Source organism: Mustela nivalis, assembly GCF_964662115.1.
Source record: "Mustela nivalis genome assembly, chromosome: 12".
NCBI lineage: Eukaryota > Metazoa > Chordata > Mammalia > Carnivora > Mustelidae > Mustela > Mustela nivalis.
Window position 1 is genome coordinate 1,311,061 of NC_139031.1, and position 12,041 is coordinate 1,323,101.

General features: G+C 53.8%; 1 protein-coding gene across 7 annotated transcripts in view; it reads right to left on the reverse strand.

Moving 5' to 3' along the window:
- DNAJB6 (DnaJ heat shock protein family (Hsp40) member B6) overlaps positions 1–12,041 on the reverse strand; it is a 75,497-nt gene that overhangs the window by 37,349 nt on the left and 26,107 nt on the right. For 4 of the 7 annotated variants that reach the window (XM_082692954.1, XM_082692955.1, XM_082692952.1 and 1 more), the window contains exons 4-6: positions 9,870–9,926; positions 9,209–9,319; positions 360–491 (exon numbers count right to left, since the gene is read on the reverse strand). In XM_082692954.1, coding sequence (XP_082549080.1) covers positions 360–491; positions 9,209–9,319; positions 9,870–9,926 — 300 coding nt within the window. Of the gene's footprint in view, positions 1–359; positions 492–5,568; positions 5,905–6,934; positions 7,040–9,208; positions 9,320–9,869; positions 9,927–12,041 lie in introns of those variants that run through there. The other 3 variants (XM_082692953.1, XM_082692957.1, XM_082692956.1) reach the window with 2 other exon arrangements.

Below are 12,041 nucleotides of genomic sequence, written 5' to 3' on the forward strand. Positions count from 1 at the left end.
TGGACCCTCCCAGAAGACTCTTGTTCTTACAGCAACCGAGGAGCTCGGACAAAAAAGGTTTCAGGGAGATTGTCTACATGTAGGATTTTTCACAATTATTTACCCCAAATCAAGGGACTTCTTTTAACCAGGAATTTCATGAAATGTTGACCTTTGGTAGTAAGAGGAGAAGTGGATTTTCAAGTAAAACACTCTCGGGAAGCGGAGAGAGGAAAACGCAGGTTACTCGGTACAGACGTGGTACACAGGAAACCACCGCAAACGTACACGGCTACGCGAACCAGGACAGACGCTCCTTCCAAAACTGAACAGCGCACACGCTGGCCACAGACCGGACATCAGATCGAAGGGTTCCATACCTGAATCAAAAGCCGGAAACCCTCCTCCGAAAGACGGAAATCCACTGAAGGCAGAGAAAAATGACCCTGTGCTCCGGTTCCTGCTTCCACGGGGGCCTCTACGACTGCCAAAAAACTCCTCGAATGGGTCTTCTAGAAACAAACAAAGGTAGTTTTAGTTCAGCTTATTTTGCATGGCAGAGCTGCAATGGAGGGAAACAGGCCACACCCCACAGCACATGACTCCATCAGAAGAGACTCGTCAGGACGCTGGACCAAAGCTGGTCCGCAGAACCACCAAGTCCATCGAATAACCAGCAGCTTTACTTGCTCGTTTAATTCAACCACAGCTAGAATGTACTAAGGAAAAAATAAGCAGACTGTTGATATAATCACTCCACGGAACCAACGTGAAAACCGGGATCACCCATGTGCACTCCAAATTCACAAAAGGAGCCGGGGTTTCCTCCTTTTTCTCACATCAAGATTTTACTTAAATTCAAGTTAGCACATACACATGTACCGTTAAGGCTCAGAGAACTCATCACCTGCACAGGACGCCCAGCGCTCAACCCATCACGCGTCCTCCTTAATGTCCATCTCCCAGTCGGAACATCCCCCCGAACTTGTTTGTGACCCAGAGTTGAGAGTTTCTTAGGGGAGTTTTTTTTTTCCTTTTAAGATTTTACTTGAGAGTGAGTGTGCCTGCGAGCATTTGTGGTGCAAGGGGCAGAGGGAGGGGCAGCAGCACACTCGTTGCTGAGCAAGGAGCCCAGCATCACGATGGAAGCCCATGGCAGTCACGTAACTGACCCCAGCTGCCCAGGGGCTCTCAGGAGCTGTTTCAGTGTGGCCTGTGAGTCCGACTCGGCACTGTCCCTGCTGCCACCACTGCAAAGACTAACTTCGCACTCGGGGAACTGTTTTTCCATGGGACCTGGGTTACCTTCCCCAACGTAATTAAAAAATAACAAAAATGGATTATTTTATTTTTTAATGTTACTTTTTTTTTTTAAAGATTTTATTTATTCGACAGAAATCGCAAGTAGGCAGAGAGGCAGGCAGAGAGAGAGGAGGAAGCAAGCTCCCCGCTTGCTGAACAGAGAGCCCGATGCGGGGCTCAATCCCAGGACCCTGGGATCATGACCCGAGCCGAAGGCAGAGCCACCAACCCACCAAGCCATCCAGGCGCCCCAAAAAATGGATTATTTTAATATTAATTTACATGACAGAACATAGCAAGTGAGACAAAATTTAGTAGCTGCTGATTCTGGGCCATGGGGTTTAAGAATTTCATCTACTTTTCTGTAAACTTGACATCTCAAAAAAAAATTTATAAAAGATTAGTCAAGTCCAATCTGAATAAATGTTAATTGGCAGACATGAACGATGTGATTTAAGCCGGAAAATGAAAAGTCTTTGTTACAACAGCCATGGTGATATGAAGAAACACGTTCTTTTTTAATTTCATGCCTATGTTGTTAAAAGCCGCCACTGTGAGACTCGACACACCTTTACGAGGAGCTTATCATGGGCCGTTACTAGTCTGTGCCCTTCCAGAAGGCAGTAAAGGAGTATGTCCCGTGACCTTGCAAAATCTTCAGCCCCAAACTACAAACGATCAATTTTTAAAAACTTTTCAACCCAGCAGTTCTATTTCAAGGAAATCATTCATCTCAAAGATGAAACTATTTCACTGCACTAAGAGAATTCGAACCATTGATTATTGAAAACTGAAAATAACCAGACTTTCCAAAAGTGGAAGTGGTAAACAGCTTTTTCAACGTTCATATTTAAATGGCCGTTAGGTTCAGGCTTTAGACGAAGACAGAAGAGAACACTTAGGTAACACACACAACCACAGCACGGGACAACTGTGAACCGTGGACTCTTCTCTGGTAGCAAGACAAATGCTGGTATCTCCCCCTTACCCCATTTGTACTTCCCAAGTCTTGAGCATGCATCCACTTTAAGAAGGGTAAATATGTTTGGTTTTAGAAATAAAGCTGTAACAAGACAACACAACGCGACCCACCACGCTACCAAGTGCTCCACCCAGCCCAGCGCGCACACGAACCGCAGCCGCCGGAGACCCGTCTCGGGGCTAAGGAAAGCGGGAGCCGGCGCAGGAGGGACAGACCCTGAGCGACGCGGGGCGAGGGGCCACCCCCCACCCCCAGCAGAGCCCGGGTTCATCAGAAGCTGAGCTGCGCGTGGCCGGCTGCCGACAAGCTCCCCGCGCGCCCGGGGGATCCGCGTGTCCCGTACTGCACGTTCTCTCGGCGACGTGCGCGAGAGAAAACGGAACATGGGGAACCGTGGGAAGATACATCCACGATGCCACCGTCAGAAACGGAGCCCGCATCAAACCCGTGTTAGCGACGCCCCCGAACTCACGGTCATCGGCCGCGACCACATGTGACTGCACGAGGCCCTCAGCGAGGGCCCTTCCCGCTGGGTCGGGGAGCCCCGAGCGCACGCTGGGCCGCACCAGCAAGCGGCTGCCCACCCCGCACCGCGGCGCCGCAGACACACGCCGCTTCCACGGTGTTTCAGGACCTCACAAGGGAGGAAGGTGAGCGTTTCCGGGCACGCACAGCACAGCCATTGTCCTGTTAGGAAAATGGTGAAATGAAGTCGTCACCGGAGGACAGGAGTGCAGGTCCGGAGCGGACGGGGGCGGCCTGTGGAGCGAGTTTCACGGGGAAACTGGAAGGGGCGCCCGCTGGTCTCCTGGGTGCGTCTCTGCGTGAGAGCAGCGCTGCCGCCGGCAGACGGAACGGCACCTGTTGGGCTCCCCGGGACCGGTGTGCCTCGTCCAATCCACAGAAGGGCTGAAGAGAACAAAAGGCCACCCTCCCCCCAGTGAAAGAATTCTCCGGCCTGATGGGTTTTCCGCTGGACCCTGGCTCCTCCAGCCTGAGGGCCTCTGGACTCCACCCCAGAGCGCAGCTCTCCGACTCGAACCGGTCCGTCTCCACAGCGAGTGAGCCGACTCCTTACAGCGAAACTTCCTCAGAGAGGGATATACGGTCAGAAACAGAAACAGAAACACAGGCCCTGTTGCTCCTCTATGGAGAAACGGAACAGACTTCAGAAAGTGAGACCTGAATGCTCGATCACTGATTTTACAAGGACATTTAAGCGGGGAGATACCAAGGCGACCCGAAACAGGCACAGGTCTGGGCCGTGAGCCAACATGGTCACAGGAGCCCCGGCTGTGTACCACGCACACCTTCTGTACCTCAGAGATCCGCTAGTCTCCCCGAAACAGGAAATCCCTGAAGGGCGTCAGTCTTTTCAGCAAGATCCTCACCAACAGCCACGTAACAAGGTCACACTTAGGACAAAAAGTACATTTAACTGAACGCTGTGGAATAATTTAGCACAAGTGCACACTACAGATACACACGTGCACGCACACGTGCCAACAGCCTTATGGAAAAAAGTTTACATTTTGAGAGTGTTCAAAGCCATACGCGTTCTTAAGGTTTACCAAGATTCAGTATCTGGCAGATAAACACAGAACAAGTTTGGAGAAACAGGTCGATCACCTCCCTTAACGCACACCAAACAAGCACAGGAACCAAACTCCGTCCCCCCGGCTGACACGGCTCCCAGCCCACTGCCCAGAAGCCCTCCCGTGAATCAGGAGGCGCAAACCCCAGGCACCGGGCAGGAGACTCTGACAGTGCGCGGTGCCAGCGGCTCCCCCCGGCAGGCCTCACAGTATCAACTCCCGCCTGGGCCACAAGAAAAACGTGGGGGCGGGGACAGGACAGAACCTCCAACGCAGCAGGGGCATTTCGAAGAAAGAGGGTCGGCAGCCCCCATTCAACTGCCCCACGCTCTCCCACAGCTGCGGCCACAGAACCTGTCCTCCAAGTTCCCAGGAAGTGTTTCCTTCAACTACACGGACCAAAATTCCACGTGGAAGACACAGGGAGCCAACCCTACAAGAGAGTCCGGAAACGGACCCAAGCGAGGCTACAAACTACACGAACACCGCAGCAGCGACAGGCGTCCAGGCGCTGCCGCCCTGGAAAGTGAGACCGAAAGTGAGACCGCACGGAGGGCCTGGCAGCCAGACCCCGCCCGCGGGCTTGCACACCCGCGTGGGTCGGCTCCGCTGTTCTCCCGGCCGGGAAGAGAGTCCTCAGAACCACCCAGTGGGGCAGCCAGCCTCTCCTCTCCCCGCGGGCGTGCGGTGGGGACCATGCGCGGCGGGGACTGGAGGGCACCACAGGCACATCTCGGAATCGCTCCCAAGCACGGGCTCAGGGATGAAGAGCCGAGGCGCCCGCACTCGCCAGCATTAACTTCAAACGAAAAGGAGCTGCTTCCACACGCCAGCTCCACACCAAGGGCAAGCGCTCCCAAGGCAGCACAGGGACGTGCGGCCACGTTCTTCAGGAAAATGTGACCCAAAGAGCCAGTCCCTCCCAAGAGGAGCAGCGGGGAAGCCAGAGGGGCAGCCAGAGGCAGCACGACACGTTACGTGTCCACGTGGACTGTCAAGTCTTACGCTTCGCCTTCTTTCCCAGGACATGTGCGTGGACACACGAGTGTGGCACTTCATCCCTGAGGAGTGGGGAGGCACCCGCGCCTCTCACCTCTGCCTTCTCTACCTTCTTCCAGCACATCTCGCTCCGAAGGCCTGCCCCTCTCTCCCCTTCCAAAAGGGGCTGCTTCTAGAGTGTACAGACAACTCTCTGGGGAAAGCTACTTTACAGGATGGACTGTGGCCCTCCAAAATGGTGTGGAATCCCAAAGCCGCAAGCCCTTGAGTGTGACCTTTTCCAGAAGGAAACAGGGTCTTTGCTGATGATGAGGTTAAGACGAGCTCAGTAGGGTGGGTCTGAATCCAGGAGTGCCGCGTCCCTAGGAGGGGGACATCTGGACAGGGACACTCTTGCAAAGGGGGCCAGTGTGCAGACATGCACGGACCATCTGAGGGGGCTGGAAGAGCTGCTCCCTCCCAGGACCTGGTTCCACACTCCTGGCCTCCAAAGACCAGGAGGCACCATTTCCTCTTGTCGGCCCCCAAGCCTGGGGGACTGAGGCTGCCCGAGGCCACCCAGCGGGCCTGGAAGCGCAAGGCTTCTCGCTCAAGGTGCGCGTGGGGCTGCAGGAGCCCCCGCCTCTCCTCCCGGGGCCCCACCCCTTCTCCACTCGCCCGCTCCCTCCAGGACCGCTCCACTGTCTGAGCAAGGACGGTCTCAGGCACTGGTTCGTAACGCACAAACGTTTTATTCCGCTCACGGGCCCGTGGGCAGCCCCTCCGGCTCCGGCCCGCTGTCCTCGCTCAGCAGCTCCGCACACTCCTCGCTGAGCTCCTCCACGTCCCCCGCACTCGCCTCCTCCTCGCTGGACACAAACTCCAGCTCCTCACTGAGCAGCTCGCCCCGGCCCCGGCTACAGCCTTCGCTGGGCTCATCTTCGCTACAGACATCCAGCTCCTCGCTGGAGATCACATCCAAAACCTCGCTGTCCTCCTCACTCGCCGCGTCTTCGGCCGAGTCCTCCGACCCGGGCTCCAAGTCCTCACTCGCCACCTCCTCGAAGCCTGGGAGAGCAAAATGACGGGCTCACTACGTCAAACGGACATCTGGGTCAGAACAGTCTGCTACGACCCTCCTCGTGGGAACACCACTTCCCTCCAAAAGCCCGCTGGCCCCGCGACAGGCGTGTCCCTTAGCGGCTACGGCCGGTGCACAGACAGGGCTTCCAGGACTGAGACCGTGTATGAAGGGAAAATGGGCTGAACAGAATGGGCCCTCAGGAAACAGCTTTAGGTGTTGAAGCTTGGCTCTTACTAACGTTGAGAACAGAAGTAAATAAAAATACTCAGTATACCGAGACATTCTTACAAACGACAGTCCTGCTGGGGCTTCTAATGACTGTAAGACATTAGTGTTCTCTGACCTTCTCCTAACTCGGGAGTCACTGGGTCCGGTAAAAGCAAACAGTGACCCGGACTCAAATGAACACAATCCCTTCCACTGCACGCTTGGACGAGAGCTCATTCTGGTGTGCCTGGTATGTGGGAACGGATTCCAACAAGATCAGCTGCCCGCAAAGGTAGGACCCGCACCCTCAATCTGCAGGCCAGGGCTCTGTGCGGGTTTGGGAACCCAGGTCAACTGCCTCTCCGGGCGGCTGTGGTCATCGGGGTACCGGCATCAGCCAGGCCCCGGGCCCAAGGGCTCTACCTCCCCAACAGTTCTCCCTGGTGCGTTCTGAGGCCCGGCCCTATGTACAGTCGCCCAGAGCCCCTCACATCTCCATCCTTGCCACTGGCTCGCTCGTGAGTTCTTCCAAGTTCTGTCCATCTTCATTTGGAGTCAGACATGGGATTTTATATTCTGATACTCACGAAGTACAGTTCAGAGCGTCTCCCGTTTTGACCTACTTATCTCAGAGGAGAAGAGCAGAGGGAGGGAAGCAGGGTGAAAGCGAGGACTGCAGTTCTGCACCGCTACGAACGGACCTCACAGCAGGGCTGAGGGAAAACAGCGCCGACGCTGCTTGCCCACCGCGAAACCACGGCCGGGGCGGCCAGCCCCAGCCCCGCGTGAAGACCCGACTACACGTACCCCCAGCAGGCTGAACCGTTACTTCGTACATGTAGTAGCCGTGCAGCAGCTTCTTTTCCTGTGTGCAAATCCTTAGAGCCTGAAAATGGAAGTCCCCTAGAACACCTACAAGAATGGATTGAAGAAGTGTCACTCTCGCACCTGGCATGGGGAACACAGAGGAAACGCCCAGTCTTAAAATCTGAGCAGCTCAGCCTCTAAAGACATTAGAGTCTACAATGACAGCAGGATTAGTTATCGACTGAACAGGACTCCGAGTCCAAAAGAAGAAATTTCTGCCCAAGTGTGTACATGTCCACATGTCCACCATGCCCGTGAGCTACATGTACGTGCACATCAAGATTTCTGTACACACACACCTCTCTCAACCTAGAACATGTCAAGCCCAGAGATTCAAGCAGCTTGTAGCGGGTACAACACTCTTCACATCCTCTCCTACACCCAATTACAATCGCTACACCTCCTTTCTCTCTAGAGTAAGCGCTCAATGAAAACCATTCCCACCGACACTTTTCCCAAGGAAAACAAAATCTGGCTATAATTCAACCACTAAGGACTCCTTCCCAAAACAAACCATGAAGCAATAAAAGTCAGCTTGGCCTGAGGCTCAGGGATGAGCCTGCTCACTGCTCCCCCACCCCATGTGCGCCAGGAACCCAAACCCTTGGGGGCAGAGGACCCTCGCCTGGCCACCAGGAGAGTCCCCAACACTGCGCTGCTCCCCCAACACAACACATGCGCAGTTTGCGAAAGGTTGTAATGAGACACAGAAGTAGTTTTAGCACAGGAAAAGACCATGAATTCTTTCTTTTCTTACGTTAAGATCTGTTAGGTACATGAAAGCCAATTAACCAAGAACAAACAGATGCACCTCCCATGTTAACAGGGGCCTTCCCAGTCCATGCTCTGCGGCAGCAGGATAAAGCTTCAAAGACCACGCTCCTCTTCACCCCTAACTGAGCCTCACTGTGACGCCTGTGGGTGAGAACGCTAATCCACACTTGTCCACTACACGGCTGTTCCACAAGTACCCCCCTCCCTCCGTCAGCAACTCTCCCCAAGTCAGGCCACACCACAGTTAAAAAAATATGTGTATCTCTGAACCCTCATCTGAAGTAAACTCCAGGGCCACAGCATCTCACAGGCCCCAATACCTACCGGACATGGCGGCGAATTACTCTTCTTCACGCCCAGGATGGGCAAGGGTCCACTGGTTTCTCCCCCGTTATGTGTAGCAGAACCTCTCTTCTGGCTTCCCTCGTGGAGGGACGCAGGACGCAGGTGGTGCTCAGGCTCTCCAGCCAGGCTCCAGGCCACAAAGGATGGAAGCACAGGCTGGGGACCCCCAGTGAGCCAACACAGAAATGGCTGTGGCTGGACCTGGCGCGCTCCGGCCTCCGAGCTTCCCGGCACCCCGGGGCCGCTCTGGCAGCCGCGGACAGGGAGCTCTCAACAGGCGGCGCGCACCGGTGCCCCCCCACAACTCACGTCACAGACACACACGGGAACCTGGCATCAGGCATCACTGCTAGGAAGTGAGGTTGGCGGGAAAATCCGTTCTGGAAGACACGGCAGTTGAACGAGCAAAGACTACTCTCCGCCACGAGACTGGCACTGCCTTGCTCCAAAAATATCCTTTCTTTTCACCGACTGTGACCTCAACAGTCACAGTGCGCCACAGTTAGAAAAACAGACCGGGTTTACAGAGCCAATATCCTCTGAACAAGTCTGCTTACAAGACCCAGTGTCGGGCGCCTGGGTGGCTCAGTGGGTTAAAGCCTCTGCCTTCGGCTCAGGTCATGATCTCAGGGTCCTGGGATCGAGGCCCGCATCGGGCTCTCTGCTCGGCAGGGAGCCTGCTTCCTCCTCTCTCTCTGCCTACTTGTGATCTGCCTGTCAAATAAATAAATAAAAATCTTTAAAAAAAAAAAAAAAAAAAAAAGACCCAGTGTCTACCCAGAACAACTCGGGGCAAATGCACGTAGAACTCCGCTCTCAACAGCCAGCAGCACCTCCACTCCCCCAGCACCTGCATCCTCACCACTGTCTAATTGAGAGAAAAAAGGGAGGTTAATTAGAGCCGGACATGTAAGAAAACAAATACACTCACACCTTTATTGTTTTCACATACGAGGCATTCATTCAGAAACCTCTGCCAGAGTAGACAAACGGGTTTTAGAACCCCTACACTGCGTAAACAAAGCTGAACCACAGGGCGCCATGGTGATGAACAGAAAAGGAATCACGGACATGCCCACAGAACAATGAACTTACCAAAGAAGTCAAATGAAAATGGGTCCCTTCCACCAAAAAATTCCCTGAAGACGTCATCTGGGTTACGGAATGTGAAGCCGAACTCAAACGGATTGTCGAAATGAATCCCTCCTGCAAGATGAAACAGAGCTTTCAGTCTGTGAATCCTTGGTTTTGCGGCTACTTCCTTATCCACAGAACATCCTGTAAATCGGGCTCATACACCATGGGTGCCTCATGGCCTGCGGCTGGTGGGAACACGCGAGCGTGGGCTTCGCGCTCTGGAAGGGCACAGCGTGGCCACCAGCCTGTCTCACCATCTCTGCACCTGCCATCCACACCCAGGAGGCAGTTTCTCTTCTGTGGGGAAGCATCCTGCACAAGGGCGGAAACATTCACTCGTGCTAGTCAACCCGGTCTGTGCTCAGGCTGCGGCCTTCAGTCAACGCCCGCCGTCACGGGTCGTCTCATCAAACACAAGCACCCGTGTGAGGCCACCGCCACAGGCCGTCAGGGGTGTGCATACCATCTGTTCTCTAAGCCCTGTGGGTATCCCGACCCAGTATCACGTACTGATCTGGGAGCACGAACTCAGTGTGGCAGAGCAGGGCCCCCCCAGACTCCGCATCTACAAAGTGCTTTGCTCAGTACAAAACCAAGAGAAAAATCAACATTTACGTACCTCCACCTCCATTTAACCCTTCTTTGCCGTATCTGTCGTAGATGTCCCGTTTTTTGGCTATAATTAAAAAGGAGAGTCAATAAAGACCAAGTTCCTTTCCCCTCGATTCACCAAAGCATTTCCAGATTGTAAACCAAAGAACCAATGCAGCTTTCAAGGTTTCAGTTAAAGAGTCAGACCTCTCTTACTTCAAAAAGGGGAAGAGGGAAAATCCAAGTACATCTCCTTAAAAACAAAATTTTTTTTAGTAGTTAGAGAGCTTAAAATGTGATTATAGGGATGCCTGGCGGGGGGGGCGGGGGGGGGGAGAGCCTCAGTCATTAAGCCGCGGCCTTCGGCTCGGGTCATGATCCCGGAGTCCTGGGATCGGGCCCCACATCGGGCTCCTTGCTCAGCCGGGAGCCTGCTTCTCTCTTTCTTGCTCTGCGCCACCCCGCCTGCCTGTACACGTGAGCGTGCTCGCTCTCCCGCTCTCTCTGACAAATCTAAAAAAAAGTTGTAAAAAAATTTAAAATGTGGTTATACATACTGAAGTATTTCTTTCAGCCTCCTGTACACAGAGCGTGCAGCTCACACATACATTAAAATAACACGGCACGTCATAAAAACTACTCCAATTCCAGACATGTGCCTTCTTATTACCAGGTCCAATTGGGGGGATAAGATCTGGGGCGTGGAAACAGGATGGGGCCTCGATGGGGCAAGAAATCGATGTACTAAAAGCCAGACAAGAAGCCAACTCTAACCCCACAAGCTTCATCCCCTTGGAAGAGCAACAGTCCAAGCAAGCCTTGGTGAGGGTCTGCTGTCCTATTTACCTTCTAGAACGAACAGCAGCACTGCAGCCCTGGATGGACAGGCGCCTTCTTTTAATGCCATGTGTTTACCCCAAAACATCAGGTTCTACCAAATTGTGAGGCAAAACAACAGGAGTTACGGGGAAACCGTGCGCACAAGCAAACCACCGAAAGCCAGCTTCTGGCAGCCAGAGCTCTAGTAAGAACGGGACCCACCGCCGGGAAGGGAAGCCCCGGGCCGCCGGCTGCAGAAGACCACAAGAGCATCGCTCTCCCTCCGAGAAGGGGCAGAGAAGAGCAACGCTGTCATCTTGATGAGAAGGTCAAGGTTCCCTTCCTGACAAAGATCAATCCCATTTTTTGTTTTTGCAAAACCACGTGACTAAAATGAGAAATAATTTGGGATCAGTCCCCGATTTCTCCCACGTCCCGCAAGTGCTAGTTCGACACAAACAGGGACCGGACAGCAAGAGACGGCGCGGAGGGCCGCAGGCCGCCTGTCGGTCCAGGAAGCCGCTGGCACGGGCGCCGGGGGCTCAGCGGTTAGCAGCTCAGGCTGCAGTCTCGGGGTCCAGGGCTCGAGTCCTACCGCAGGCGCCCTGCTCGGCGGGGGACCTGCTTCTCCCTCACCCCACCCCTGCTCTTGAGCTTTCTCTCAAATAAAACTTAGGGGAAAAAAAAAAAACTAAAGTTTCTCAGTTTAAGACCTTAATGCTATGTATTTTAAAAATTACAATTATCAATGTTTACGTGTTTTCTACTAACAGTTACTACTGAAATAAAACATCTGGGACTTCTTTTAAAGTAAAAAAGATGTATTAACAGACAAAACAGGGATGCTCACGTGTTGTTAGTAGTAAGGAGGAGCGTGGTTGCATGGAGTTCTCTCCAAAATCAAAAATGCCTTTCACGGGACGCCTGGGTGGCTCAGTCACTTAAGTGCTGCCCTCGGCTCAGTCTCGATCCCAAGGTTCTGGGGTCGAGGCCCACGTCCGGTTCCATGCTCAGCGGGACAGCTGATTCTCCCTCTCCTCCCCATGTCTATTCTCTATTTCTGTCACTATCTTTCTCTCAAGCACATTTAAAAAAAAAAAAAAAAAAAAGCCTTTCTCTAGTAACCCTGAGCACATGAGGACACACTTGGGGCGGGGCCAGGCCCGGCAGCCAGTGAGGACTCCTCCATCCTGGGTACCTGGGAGCTGACTCACACCAGCTCATTCCGTGCAGCTTCCTGGCGAGGCGGCGTCAGCAGATTCCCGGTTTCTAACAAAGCTCCACGCCGCTCTCCCAAGCCCAGGACCCTCTCACACTCTTCTCCACCACGAACCTGCAGACTGCATCAAGCTCACCTTCCGCCTGACTAAGGAGACCAGGC